The sequence below is a fragment of the Montipora capricornis genome, chromosome 11 (genome assembly GCF_036669925.1).
Source record: "Montipora capricornis isolate CH-2021 chromosome 11, ASM3666992v2, whole genome shotgun sequence".
Lineage (NCBI taxonomy): Eukaryota > Metazoa > Cnidaria > Anthozoa > Scleractinia > Acroporidae > Montipora > Montipora capricornis.
In genome coordinates this window covers 26,486,173-26,501,346 of record NC_090893.1, presented here as the reverse complement: position 1 = coordinate 26,501,346, position 15,174 = coordinate 26,486,173, and the positions used below count along the sequence as shown (strand labels likewise).

The following is a 15,174-nucleotide window of genomic DNA, read 5'->3' as shown; positions in this document are numbered from 1 at the left end:
AGCAAATTAAATCAAGAAACAAAACCGGAAAAAAGAGAAATAGCGACTTGACCATGGGAATTCATTCCGGGCTTTCAAAAGTGACCAGAAGTCGCGTAATAACTTTGAGCTCTGATCAGTCAACGACCTTATTGCCTGTTACAATTGATTTGAGTAATTGCCTTGGTTTTTACGTCTCTTCTCTGTTATACCAGTTGATCCGCAATTCTTCAAAATCTTCACCAGCTGCACCTGTATTGTTCTTTTACTTGGTCTATTGTTTGATCAACGAATCCTGCAAGGTCTTGCAAATGATGCTGGTCCGGTCAGAAGATAATGATTTATTACTCTTGAAGACCTACCCCCTTTCCGCCACATTCTTTCCCATCAGGAGTTCTTGGACAGTCGTTTGACGATGACTGTTTTACTCCAGTACACTTGTTGGCAACACAGATCTGCACAATTAAAAAAAAGAAACTATACATCACCTTAACATTTCCTTTAACGATGCTACGCGTAAAAAGTAAGTAGACAGGTAACAAAATTTAAAATGCTAAAGATATCAATAATTTACTTTGAATTATTTGGGCGATTCTGATAGGTTAACTTCAAAAATAAGATTGCGATACCACAGTAATAAAGAGAGTTTCAATCAAGTGTCGTAAAACCAAACCCAAAGTAATTACTTTCGCCAATCAAAAAGGACGGGGACGATCCAGTAAACCAATCAAAACTCGAAGTAATTACACGTCGCCGACACAAAGCGCGGGCAAATGTGCACGCGCAAGCCACAGTTGGTTTTGGTTTCACTTCTGATTGGTTGACAAAATGGCGCGAGAACTTTGAACCAATCTCTGAGTGAAGTGATGCAAAACCAAAGTAATTTGCTAATTACTTTGGACACTCAATTGAAAACCGCTCTATACATGTTTGACACAAACAATTCAATAGCGTGCTCTCCAATTCTACCTTATTATTTTTACAAGCAGTTCCTTCCTTGACCATGCCAACATTCCCACCACTTGTCTTACGAGACACTGCCCTAATGTAAAGAATAAGATATGTCCAAAAGTGCATGTATTTAAGGTAGGTAAGGGAAAGTCTGCATACGAGCCAAGTGGTCCATCAGGCCGGAGCTTATCCCGGTTTCCATGGCATGAAGCGACTAGAAGTATTTCTACTTCCCCCTGGATGGGATGCCAGTCCATCGCAGGGTTACCCTCAGCTTTTCTCCGGAATCCATTTATACACCTTGGGTGGAGAAGGCACCGTGTGAGTAAAGTGTCTTGCCCAAGAACACAACACAATGTTCCCGGCCAGGACCCGAACCCGGACCATTCGCTCCGGAGTCGAGCACACTAACCATGAGGACACCGCGCTTCCCACGCTTGTATTTAAACGCAAGACAACTTTAATAAGCCTCACAAAGTGTCCCTTTGTCTTCTCCCCAACTTTAATTTTGCTCGCTGCCAAGAAGGGAAAGATTATGTTCTGTTATATGTGTCTTTTGCCTCAAGTAGAAAGGTTATTGTTCATGCCACGGCAGATATATCAGGGCATAAGTGTGGATAAATCGGGGAATGCGTCTAATTAGATGTACGACGATTTTGCAAGAGTCATGCTAGTTTCTGATGATGACAGAAGTGCCTATTATTTGCTGCTTCTTAAATTAATTGGCTTGCGGCCTTGAAGACAGTTTCCAGAATTAACTCTGATAACCAATCACAAGGCTTCCACAATTTATTTTTACCCTTGGCCGGAGTGTGTAACTGCCATAATTTCGGAGGGCAATCAATGGTTCTTTGTGGATCCCAATTTGAACCGGCAGAAGTAAACCTGAAGAGGAGTTTTCATTTCAGAATGGTAACTACGTTTTTGTTTGCAGGGAAGGACAACTTATGAAAAAAACTTTGAAAAAAAAAAAAATCTAAATTCATCACAAGAATTAGGTAGCCTGTTCCAAATGAAAAAATTGGCCGAGAAAACCAAGAAACAGAGAGAAACAGAGAGTCAGAAAGACAAGTCGTTACCTTACCCCCCCCCCTCCCTCCCCCCGTTTTTTCCCATCTTTACTTTCGCCAATGACCCTCCTTTATAATTGGAGAGCCTGGACCCAGATAGGAATGGGCTATTTAAAACACCAATGAAGTTACCTGCATCGATCTCCTGTAGCTAAGACTTTCAACTCGTAATAATTCCCGTAATCGACCACTGGCCAGTCTCTTGCGTTTGTATAGCACTGCAGCTGACCACATTTCGTATGGCTGTTGACAAATTAACAGAACGTAACAAAACGAAGTGGTAAGAAGAATATATATGAATGCGCATAGACACTTCTGGTTTAGGCATATGAAATAACAAAAATTGAGAAAGGATATCAATAACAGAAACTAAGAAATTCGCTGGCGTAGTTCTGGTGGTGAGACCACTCACTTATAACAATTATTAACATCAGTGACACACTCAGCTATCACCTCGTGTGCCACTTTTTTGTTCTTAACACAGTTTGACGTCATCTGTGATCTCACGATTACTGAACAGAAGCACGCCGGCAACCTGGAATCTATTTGTTTATGTGAGCATAACTGATTTACAACCGACTTTCCAATAACTCATTGCCAACAACTATACATACACTTAATTGTCACTCACCTTTTACCGCAGGGAACATTCCCCCGGGAGCTACAGGCACCGAAACCCTGACCATTACGGTTTAGTTCATTGTAACAGGCAGTGGGGGCAGATAAAGCCTCTATTGAAGAAAATAGCAAATGGGAGAGATACACCACTATGTAAATAATTGATATACCAATGCTTTTGTTACAACACCGTAACTTGTTACAGAGTTGATTCTCTCCTCGCGAATATTTAAAACTCACGGAATATTCATGGTTCTCATGAGATAATTAAAGTTTTTAAAAACCAGAGCATCGATTGGGTAATTCAATTCTAGAGTTTTGATCGGCTCAGCCATCATGGCATATGAGCTATTTATTAAAACATGCTCTACAAACATCAATAATTGTACTGTAGAATCAGAACCACCTTAAAAGATGAAATCACAGATTTTATGGTGGCTCTGAATCAGCTGCACATTTTTCTTTTTTTAACTTTGCAGAAAGTTTATCCTTGGCCTTCTGATCAGTTTGCAGCCATTAAAAGTTATTTTTTGAGATAGGAGCAACTAAAGCCAAAATATAGGGTGTCATTTGGGTGCTTTCCCGTTGCCACGGTGACATATTGCGTCACAATAATAACCACATCTTGTTCAGCAATGTTTGGTGTTTCTTATGGTATCACAACAGTGCTACTAAGTGATACAGCGTTGTAGTGGCAAACCTTGTAATAAGAATGTTACTTGAAAGCTTTGAAACTGGCGTGAGCCACCAACAGTTGTTGGTATTGTCAAGCGATCCAAACGTTTGAATGTGATGGTGACACTTGAGTCACCAGCTAGGCTACAACGCATTAAATAGCTAGTAAAAGCAAGTATGCGCGTGATCATCTTGGGCTCACGATCATTTAGACGTCACTGAGGCAAGCGTTTGAAAGCGTTTAAACTTTTTGCTTATGTTTCCGGCTACATGGAGGTTAGGTTGCATTCATTGCACCAACGCTCTAGTTCAAATGACATTAGTGTACCTGGTCCCCAGAGATCTCGGCACTGAGAGTCTAGAGAGGAACTGCATCCTCCTTTGAAACAAATCGCCTGTGGAGGAAAGAACGAGTGCCAATTGTTTTCAGTGCACCTCTTCTTCATGTTTTTTAAAAAATTGAAAACGCACTTGGCATCCCAGGTGACCAGAAAAGGAAAAAGTCTAAAAGCCCAGACATTTTACTGTTTTGCACATTTAAAAAAAAATCGCTTGAACAATTTTTGTAGATCGGATTTCATGATTTTTTTCTCCCGAAATTGTTCCGTGTACAGATCCTAGCTATCCAAAGGCCACTAAACGTTGTTTAGTATCTTAGTTAGTTTAGGAAGTGGTTGCGCTGGATGGGCCATGTCGCACGTACGCCAAGTGAAAGTCCTGTTTAGGCTCTTCGTTACGGAGAGCTGGTTACAGGATCGGCAGTCGCTCTCTGCGCTTTAAGGACACGCACGCGACGCCAAGTCTGGGAATCAAACCCTAGGCGCATTGGTTGAAAGCGAGTGCTGTTACCACTGCGTCAAACCCTATTCCCTCTTCTTGTCTAAATAAAGACTATGGAACGTAAGCCCCGTCTCTAAATCCTCGATTATATAATAAAACCCTGTGGGACGTGAAAATATCATTGTTTGCAAAGAGTAGGCCACGGAGCTCCCCGTGTTGTGGTCTTTCCTCGAAAAGGAAACGCCATCAACTGGAGCCTTTCTCTGTTGTGTGACCTCCATCACCCGAGCGTTAAAACTCGGGACTAAACTATGCAGTAATCCACTGGTTATTCCCTGCAATTGACAGCCAAGATGATTAAAATTGAATAAAGCTTATTCCTTGGACAGTGATAATTCCGTAGATGGCTTTATCCACCTTTTAAGCATGATTTCACTGAGTTACATTAATAATGCTAAAATAGTTCAGATGGCCGACTCTGATTTTTTCTTTGTTTGTTTGTTTTTTTTCTTCTTTTTTAAGAATGGCTTTCTGGAGAACGACGTTTTCCATTTTTTTCACTTATTAGCACTTACAGGAGCCAGAGGTTTGCTTGACCACACCTTCCATCGCTGTCCATCTTGGCTGTAGTAGACAAAGAACGCTGTGACGTCACCATAATCATTGCCTGTCTGGACGATGGTAGAAACATTTTTTACCTAAAAACAAGAACAGTCGGTTTTGTCGTTAGAAAAGAAAAGGCATCTAAGGGATAACACAATTAGCGAAAGCTCACCTTAGACCGATATATAGCTAACTCGACAGTCCACAAGAAATCGTGCTTGGCAAACGAAAAATGGTTAAAGAATAAATTGGTTAATCACTATATTTAGTGAGTGCAGCATCAAGACAATGATAGTAGGAAATAAAGAGGATATACTCGCAGTCACCTGGACAATTAAAGCAATCATCTCTAAAGGCGCATTTACAATAGTAGGTTGGGAAACGTTGGTTCGAACCCATTTAAGAAGTGGTCCGGATAAACTTTTTCACCGTTTGCAATTAACTTTGGCTCTGTCACAAATATTTCTGACACAATGGAAGCAATCAGGATGGTTTAGTGGTTATCACCCGCACCTCCCACCTCTGTGAACCAGATTCAACTCTGGCCTCGAGGTCGTATGTGGGCTGAGTTTCAGTAGATCTCAATCTGAATCCGAGGGTTTTTATCCGGGTAGTCCGGGTTTCCGCCCTCATCAAAATAGACTCTAGATCAGTAACATCCGGGCGGATATAACCTCTGGTATCTCTCCCTTTCATTATATTGAATGAATAAAGTTGGTGTATAATCATGTACAAAATAGTGCAACAGTACATGTGCGTGAACCCTTCAGAAACCGCAGTAAAATACGGTAGGCTCACAGTCATGCAAAAGATATTACGCAAAGGAAACGCGTTTACTCAACGTTCTTGAACAATAAAAGGGGGTCCGTACCTACCATCCATTTCGGATCCATTTCGTGAAAATATGGTACGGATAGTTTACACGGGAAATATATATGGTTTTCTATGTAGTACTGTTGTAGTGTGAATGGACCTTTGTTGACACCTGAAAAATTCAGGTGGTTCCAACGGGGTTCGAACCCATGACCTCTGCGATGCTGAGGCAATGCTCTACCAACTGAACTATGAAGCCACTCAGTTGGAAGCCGGTCAATTTGATACGCTCGTGATCATGTTAGAAGGGACCACAGAGATTTCGTTCGACTGTTTGGCATTAATTGCTAGCCAACTGTTGTCCTTTCAGTTAATAAGCTTTTACTTATTTTCCATGGGGCTATTAAAGTAAGTTTGTTTGCCTTAATGTTGCAGACAACCAAACATCTGTAAACCTAGCGACTTTTCGATATGGCGTTTGTGGCCTTATTTTAACCCTTTACAGTCACCATTCGCACGTTGATGTGACATACCACGTCACATCATCAACATTTGAATACTGGAAGTACACCTCCATGACAAAAAATTTGGTTCCAGATACACGTGACACAAATATACGAACCATCCATTCTTTTATGGAAATGACGATGTTTAATTCAAGTCTTTACAACCATAGTGTGCGTTTAGTTTCGAGAATCTGTTTACATTAATAAAGACCTAAGTAAAATGAACTCAAAATTCGATGCATTTGTTTTTCCCAAATGGCATGCATTTGTGTTGTCGACTTGTTGACATAGGGAACTCAAGTGTGCAGCGTTTTTCAACCACCGACGGTAACCGGAAGTGAGCTGTTTTCCGGTTTAACTTGTCTTGACGATTAGTTTGGAAATCTGGGAGAGACCATTGTCCTGGCACGCGGAATGTTCACTTCCGGTTTCCGTCCGTCGCACGAAAACTTTGCGATTAGTACTTCGACAGGGTCAGGATGCTAGTCCTTGTGTACGAACAAATTATTCGACACATGCGTATTAAAGCAGTCTTTTGTCTTCTACGGCGGGCGACTTGAAAACCAATGAGAACTCGAGGCAAAAGCAAAAAGCCGGCTCCAAGGTGCGCCTATACACCAAATAAGAGCGATGGATATTGATTGAGTTTTCATCTGGTTGGCTTAGAAAAAGACATGTAATTTTCTGGCCATTCATCGCTTAATTTCATACACTTTGTAAATAATCACGTATGTCCAAAAGGAAAAATAACATCAAGTAAAGCTACGATCCTCGCAGTTATGAAGGCAAATTTAGCAATTGCGTACAGAAGACTGAAAAAATTCAGGACTTGCTAAAATTACCTTCATAAGTGCAAAGATCATAGCTTTACTTGATTTCATATCCGCAGTTCAATATACGATTTATTTCATATATCATTTCACGAAAAAAAATTAATGTGCAATTCACGCGAAGATATGTTGCCACTGATTGCAGCTTTCCTTATTTTTTGCCCAAACTTACTCTCAGCTAGTTTTAGTATCCTTTCTGACCACACTTACACAAACGAAGTTCACTTGCCTGAGCCAAATCAATCTGAATAAACTGTTTTTGGTCCTTCCGTGCCGCACACCATCCTTTAAAGCTATGTAACCGCGCTTCCTTGGCTGGATAACCTGGCCTGTGACTTGAGGCCGTGATACGAGCGTCGGGGATGACTTGTCTATCAGCCAAACCAAGGGAACCTAGACAATCTAAAAATCACACGACACGCTCATAAACTGTGTATTGGTGCCGGGGATAACAGTCAAAGACATAAAAGTGTAGTGAATTAAGTCTATTTGAATCAATAATATTGTCGCCATTGATTACAGAGTCAATTATTGGATGAGGCTGAAAATGATGGCCGATCAAATAGAATGATATCCGACCCAGCGTCCAAGACTCCAGCCCTTTCCATGACTTACCATGAGCCACGAAATGCAAGCCTAGCCCCTCTTTTTCGCATCCTTTCCATAAGACAAGTTTGACTCCCTCCATAGCAACACCGTTTAGCGGGTGCACGCAGAGCCGACTAGACACGTGTCGAAGTGACCTCCCTGGCAATCAAAGCAAAGCAAGGATAGGAGAATGATACATGTTTTCGTATATGCTTGATACCCAACTAATAATTAAGGAAAAGATAATGGTCAAACCAATAGCTTAGCTAGTGAACAAAAATACTTTTTACACTTGTGTGTAAAGTCAGGGGGACCAGTACTGTGCCTCATGTTTGCTGAGAGCTTGTTAATATTATATTGCAGCTCCACAGTCTTGTGGCGTATCATTAACTATGGGTACTGTAAGCTTACGCTCATTGTGTGTACCGTTCATGCTATAGATACATGTATGATGGCCAGCGTAAGTGATTCAATGAATTGGAGACTAGTTTTGACAGGTTCAAGTCTCTACGGTAAGTAACAGGTAGCCAACCAAGATCTAACACACCCGACTCTTTAGCAAAACGATTTAACACAAAAGCGGCCGCGGATAGTTAAACACTCTGCAAATGCTTAACTAGATAAACTAGAGGAGGGTAGGACACAACATAGTTGTAGCCAATTCTTGATAAAACAAGACTCTCAGTTAGATCTGTTCTAACATGAAAAAGTGCAAGGTTTTTTAGTTTCTTGAGTTCGGACAAAGTGCTGTAACACTTAGCTATTTTAAACTGCACATCGTCGTTCCACAGGAGGATCTCCTGCAATTGAGTTTCTAGGAGGCGAGAAGGCTTGATCCTTGATCCGATGTTGGATGGTTTGTCTTGGACACATATGGTCGTGCCGTCGGCGTATTGATATAAAGTTACTGATCCGAGAAATTAAGATAGGTCATTAACATTAAAATGAATAATACAGGCCCAAGAATATATCCTTGTGGAACGCCAAAGGATACGTCAATGGTGCTAGAGGAATTGCCATCAATTTGGACAAACCGTTTTCTTCCCGTTTATGTAGCTTTTTTAAAACAGGTCCATAGGCCACAGTATCAAATGCCTTCGAAAAATCGGCCAGCACTGCCATTGTGACTATTGAGATGTTGACGAATTAATTTTCAGATCTTATCGATGAAAGACAGAGCAAGAGGCAGAATGACTGACACACCGCCGAATGGGTGAGTGAGTGACTGAGTGAGTAAGTGAGTGACAGACAAACTGACTCACTGACTGAGAGCGTGCACGCATGCGTGCGTGCGTGCGTGCGTGCGTGTGTGAGTGAGTGGGTGGGTGAGTGAGTGAGTGAGTGAGTGAGTGAGTGAGTGAAGGAGTGAGTGAGTGAGTGAGTGATTGAGTGAGTGAGTGACAGACTGACTGACTGACTGATCGACTGACTGGTAGGTTAATTTCACTTGTTTGCCATTTTACAGTTCGGCCGACTGACTTGCTCACAAACTAGCCGATTCTCTGTATAGTTGATTGACTGTTTGCTAACAAAGCAGAACATATATACTACATTCATCAAAGCCATAAATTCACCTTGAGTCCTTTCAAACTTGGACTCTGTAACGTCACATTTACTGTCAATGACCAGTGGAACTCCATAATAATTTCTTCCTCCCTTGGGACATACTCTCTTTTTACTACATTTATGCATAAGAATGCCATTTGATAGAGTGAACTGGGAATCTTCTCCTCCACAACGACCAGGAGACGTAAAGATCAACTCCGTTCCGTCCGGTGAAGGACAGGAGGCCCAACCTTGTGGCATTACGCACAGGCCACCAAGGCCTTGAATTGGGGTGGGAGCGGACGATGATGCTAAAAAAGGAAAGATTAAGTCGAGGTATATTTAATTTGCTGCATAAAACCTTGTTTATATTTTTTAGTTAGGGTTTGACGCACATCAGTGGAATGCTACAGAGGCAAGATGTCAGCGGTACGCCCCTTACCCTTTGCGTAAGTAAACGTCTTGAGGAATTTTTTTGGAAAATATTTGTAAAACGGGGCAAACGATTTATTATCCTTTTTTGTACAGTGTAAGTAAACCTTAATTTCCCTTCAGTGCTGATGAATTCAAACAGTTCCTCAAGATTTAAATACGCTCATTTCCTAAATTCTGTCATTTTTGACTAAGCAAAGTACAAATATACGAAATTGTTTATCCCTAATCATATTCAGGACACGTTAATACTCACCTGAAGAATCTGTTCTGCAGCCAAGCAAATCAATTTTAGTACACAAGTCTCCCTCCCAAAATTGCGGATTGATCCTTATGTGCCGTGCTGTGATTGGCTGTGGTAAAATTGCCTTTTTCACACTCCCCATGTACTTTCCCACCAGTAGCTAACAACACGAAACATAAATTAAACGAGTTTCTATTACAGAAGGGCGCCATTCAGCGAGGCACGGTGTTTGCACTCTAAAAACATTCACCTACTTCAAGCTATCGTCTTTTTCGTTTGATCTGCATTCATTGAATTGTGTGCTTCGATTAATGATCATTTTTTCTAGCAATGATCGATTTCCGGAATGTAAACGATAAATCAGGATTTGGGATGTTTTCATTTGGCATCGCGTCTGTATATACGTGCTAAACATTAAAAGCTGACCAGTATAAATTTTTGAGCTCCAGATATTGTATTGAATTAACCAACAGGCTAATTCTTTTCCCATTTCTGTTTTCTCACCATAAACTCATGCACCTGAAAAAACTCTCGACAAGTATGGCTTGCTAATCTGGAGAACTGGATATATTATTTTGCATGAAATCACATCTAATGCAACACGCGATAGGCATGACGTTGATAACAGCAAAATTTTACCTCTCCCTCCCCCTGACAGGACGTTCCATCTTTGATGTGATCATCTAAAGGACACTAGAAGGAAAGGGAAGTGTACAAGAAATGCACACTTTCAAATGAAAAATTCTTTGTGTCTTTACATTTGTTTTGTTCGCTCCAGCTGGAAATCGATGAGAAAAGATTTTTTTTTAATGCCTGGTTTGAACTTGCGCAGCAATTATCTGAGGGTAGCGGAGCAGCTCTGGAAAGCCAGCTATTATTTGGCATTGAAGCAGCTTCTATATTGCTTGAGGTTCAAGCCATTGTTTCTGTTGTTTAGTCTTTGCGTTTGGGTACTTAGCAAGGCAATCACCAACAGTCTTCTCAAGAACACTTCGTTTCGACCACTAATGAGGCTCTGGTATGCACATTTACAACAAAAGGTGGCGTTTGAGATATCCTTACTATAGGATACAGCTCAACTCAGTTGTTGAGAATGGCAAAACCTTGGGACCCTTATAAATGTATGAGAAAAATGGTTGGGGATTATGATTATTTTAGATACTACTTGCCTGTGCAGACTTTCCGTCACAAACTTCTGGCACATCGCATTCTCCTGTGCTATTTCGACACAGTGTTCCAAGAGGAGAAAACTGAATTTGACATAGTTTAAAGAGAGCATTAGTATTGCACTTCAGTTCAAGCATGTCCAATAAAATTATACACAATTTAATACGGAGGCCCAAATTAGATCCCTGCATTGTTGAGCAAGGAAAAAATATTCGGTAGCTCTTTGAATAGTACCCACAAATGTGCTGTGCTACACCTGACAGGTCAGAATTACCTGACTAACGGAGACAAGCTAAGCATGCAGTTAATTCTTGTGAAACGCCAAGATATCTGTGAATTTATAATATATATCTGACAGACTAGTTTGAGCTGCAGAAAGAATAATAAGTACTTTCATATTCATATCCTCTACGGGTATATCACCAACTAGCTCTCAAATCATCATCTCCCAATTGGCTTAAAAGCTCAACTAGCAGAGCACTGCACCAGTCTCGCAAAGGCGATGTGTTCGAGTCCCGTTCAAGGCTTAACTTTTTATGCTTCCCATTCGTTACTGCTCAAGTAACCTTCACAAATGCGGTGACCTACATCGAAGCTTAATTTTTTTTCCGCAATTCAGATACATGTCCTTGACATAGTAAGTCTCGTTATACAAGTTGCAAATGCCGCTTAACTTAACAAAAATACAAATAAAATATACCTGGCACTTTTGACAGCAGCTGTGAATTACATCACTGCATTGGGAGGAACTCTTTAAACTGCAGTCATTTGGCTCGCAACAAGGATCCCGCACAGTGCATTCCTTGAAATAAATATGATTAGACATAAATTCGTGTGGAAAAATGATGAGTTAAGGTTTTCCACAGGAAGTGAAGTAATCCAAATGGCTCCCTCCACCCTCTCCTCTCTAAAACAGAAGAACTACTTTAAGAGACAAGGTATGAAAACTAACCATGCTGCTAAATAGTAAATTCATTTAATTACTAGGATAAACTTTGTACTTAATGGTGTTGTTACTCGGGAGAGTCAAACTGTCCTAAGAATTCAGTTCAGTCACGTTAACGTTGCCAAACAGCTGCAGATTTCTTTACTGAAACATCAAGTGAAAATTCGAAAACAGGGAAAAGGAGTTCCTTACGGTTTTGGAAGGGATATTCTTGCAATTTTGAGCACTTAAGAGGTTACATAGCAGTTTCGCCGGATGAGTAAATGGTTCGCTGGTAAGTTTTTAGATAGTAACTTTCGGCTACAAATTTTTAAAATGAAGATTTCAATTCCTAAATTTTCGGATACTTCAATTTTCAGCTGAGTCTTTATACATTACTAGGAGCCTCAAAATGTCTATCAAAGGCGTTTGGCTTAAATTTGCTCATTGGGTGCCCTTAAGGAGGCTCTTCTCTTCTGCTCGGACGAAATGTTGATGCGAAGCGGAAACAGAAGATAAAGAAATGAGAACCTCTGCCGGGGCTATGGTATTAGAATGCAAGATTGTGATCAGTTGTGAGAAGATCAAACGGTGATTAAACCAGGAAGCATATTACTTGGTGGTACTTTTGATACTGAGTTAAATACTCGAGAAACCCATATCGAGGAAAGGAGCAGCTCGAGCAGCCTAGGCGAAGAATTTTTAAATATAATTATCCAGTATTCAATCCGAAGAGCCCCACTTATGCCGGGAATGAATGTAATTTGATCCACACTCAATTTGGATATCTGGTACGAGCCAATTCTTTTCGTTCTGAATGTATTCTGGCCCACTCCAAAAGAAAGACAAAGACTTGTCCTAATCTCTTGCAAATGATTTTTATGGGAGCCCAAAGGAAACGATTTCGAGTCACTGGAAAGCGACCTCACACTAGGAATTACGCAAGCGCAATCTGCTTTTACCTCTGGTGTACCGCAGTCGCAGACTTCCCTAGGTTCCCGGATTCCATTGCCACACTGTGAATTTACTACCTAAGAAAGTCGGAAAATAAAATCACTTTATTTGTTTATTACTATTAATTCAATGTTATTACAACATCATCATTGTCATCATTCAGTTAGGTTATGTGCGGTCCTGCCCAGAGTTAAGAGGGACCTGTAGTTTCTAGGACGAGGACGAAGACGAGTACGAGTTTTGACTGCCCGTTTTGAGCGAAAATACTTTGAAAATTTATAGCCCGTACCATTAATCTTACTCTTTATAAGCAGCATAGGTTGCTCAGGTATTCTTATTACTGGTAACTGAGCCTTTTTGCTGATCGAAAAATGGCAAAACTGCTACCGTGTTGTTTACTTGTTTTGACATGACAACATTTTTTTACAAAACTTCGTACTAAAATTACGACTGTATCATATTTTTCCCGCCAAAATGACGCTGGTTTGCGAGCGCTCGCCGTTGTTCTATGAGAAAATCTCGTACTTGTAGTGGTTCTCGTCCTAGAATCTAAAGCTCCCTATTAATGACGAACAACAGATTTTTTCTAACTCGTCTTAAGCACCAATGAGATTCAAATTCATCCAAAAAGCTGATCGCGAAATAATTTATTACATTGACCGAGTAAGCGTGCCATGGCCCTTAGAGCGCAAGGTCTCTAGTTTTGAACACCTTACTCCCCTTCTCGCGTAAGTTTTCCCTTACATTAGAAAGCATAAGCTATGCCTTACCTTTCTCGGAAAGTTGTAAAGGCAACTGTCATCAATGGAGGACATGTTGTGCAAATTACAATCCGAAAAGCCAGGGACCCTTGTCCTGTTCATAAAGAAGCCAAAAAATTGTCATCAAAAGTAACGAAATAGTAAATAAATAAAGAGATGAACTTGGCTGGCCACACCAAGCTAACCGTCGTTTGGAAGACCACTCTACGATTCAGAAATTTTCTATTCGGCATTCAGTGTATGGAAGCATTTGGTTTCACAAACTTGTAGGAACAAAGAAGGCCAGTCAGGATATCTTCAGTAGTGGTGAAATGGAAAACTCGCAATCTGGTTTTCCCCGAATTTAACGAGTGGATTATTTTACATTAGAAGAATATTGTCTTCAGAACGAAGGACACAAATTGTTGAGGAAGAACTATATTGCTACTCACTTGAAGCTTCCCATGATGCACCCACGAGGCGAAAGACATTTGCAAGTCGGCCAAACTAGGCAAAAGAAAACAGTGTTTATTGCGACGTCAGAAACTTCAATTCGGTTAAGGTGTGTCACTTGGGTTCGGGGGAGTGGAGCAGGAAGTTCCCCCAGCTACTACAAACATAAAGACAATATAAAGACAAATATAAGACAATTCACTACTCAGTTCCCAGTTGACTAGTATAGATTACCAGGGAAGTCGAAATCAGCTGTAAGCAGCTGTGAGGAAGGAAAACCGGAGTTCCCGGAGAAAACCCTCGGGTCAGGCTGAGATCAACTGCTACTCAGCCCACGTACAATCGAAGAGGTGGGAGGATTACATGAAGACCACAACGCTAGCCAGACTTCGCAAAAAAGGAAAGGTATAAAAGGAAGAAGAAAAAAATCAAAGATCTTTAACTTACTGTCATCGTGATCGAAATTAAAGTTGTGTCCAAGTTCGTGGGACAGCGCCAGCCAAGGGCCCAGGGATCCCCAATAGTTCCACTGCAAATAAGCACAGCACGCATGCTCAAAATAAGGCAGGAATTCTATTTTGACCACCTTTCATCCATTATAGATAAACGTGTAAATAGTATGTATGCTTAAAGAGAATCTCGAGAATGGGAAAGGATAATAAACTTATACTCCATTCTAAAACATAAGTAAAGTACAAAATTGACAAATAATAGAGGAGGGGGGGGGGGGGGAGGCAAAAAGTATTATAACTTATACCATGCCCTAGAAATTGAAGATATCAAATTTTGGTTGGGAAGATATTGGGCACTATTTCTTTGCAGCAATCGAAAATAAAGAGAAGCTTCTGACTTGTTTGCTTGCGTCTTCCCTGGCTTTTTTGAGGCCGGTTGTATGCATCTGCCTCTTGAATCAAATTCTTCTTTTGAGTGTACACGCTTGCGGTGTGATTGGCGAACCTAATTATTAAGTCGCTCAACTGAAAAAGGCCCGATGAATCTATGTTAACTCACCGCATCAACACCCAGTGACGTTCTCCCGCAGATAGATCCTTTGTATGCCATCCCTCCATAATCATCCCACATTTTTCCTCTGCCATGGAAACCATAGAAGAAGAAATTGACTACATGTTGTATTACCTTTTCGTTATTAAGCCCAGGATAGGCAGTGTAGGTATATAATCAGAATGATGTAACCCTTGTTTTTATTAAGCATCGTAAATCCTAGAATGTGATTGGCTAATCCCGCGCGTTCCAGCATTCCGGATTTTCCCATCCGGTACCCGCGTACGGACCGCTCCAAG

General features: G+C 40.9%; 1 protein-coding gene across 1 annotated transcript in view; it reads right to left on the bottom strand.

Moving 5' to 3' along the window:
• LOC138024068 (uncharacterized) overlaps positions 1–15,174 on the bottom strand; it is a 43,398-nt gene that overhangs the window by 23,290 nt on the left and 4,934 nt on the right. Inside the window, exons 4-16 of the mRNA XM_068871157.1 lie at positions 14,885–14,963; positions 14,321–14,402; positions 13,873–13,927; positions 13,451–13,535; positions 12,689–12,757; positions 11,502–11,603; positions 10,804–10,884; positions 10,274–10,327; positions 3,622–3,688; positions 2,632–2,731; positions 2,133–2,243; positions 949–1,021; positions 342–434 (exon numbers count right to left, since the gene is read on the bottom strand). Coding sequence (XP_068727258.1) covers positions 342–434; positions 949–1,021; positions 2,133–2,243; positions 2,632–2,731; positions 3,622–3,688; positions 10,274–10,327; positions 10,804–10,884; positions 11,502–11,603; positions 12,689–12,757; positions 13,451–13,535; positions 13,873–13,927; positions 14,321–14,402; positions 14,885–14,963 — 1,051 coding nt within the window. The remainder of the gene's footprint in view (positions 1–341; positions 435–948; positions 1,022–2,132; positions 2,244–2,631; positions 2,732–3,621; positions 3,689–10,273; positions 10,328–10,803; positions 10,885–11,501; positions 11,604–12,688; positions 12,758–13,450; positions 13,536–13,872; positions 13,928–14,320; positions 14,403–14,884; positions 14,964–15,174) is intronic.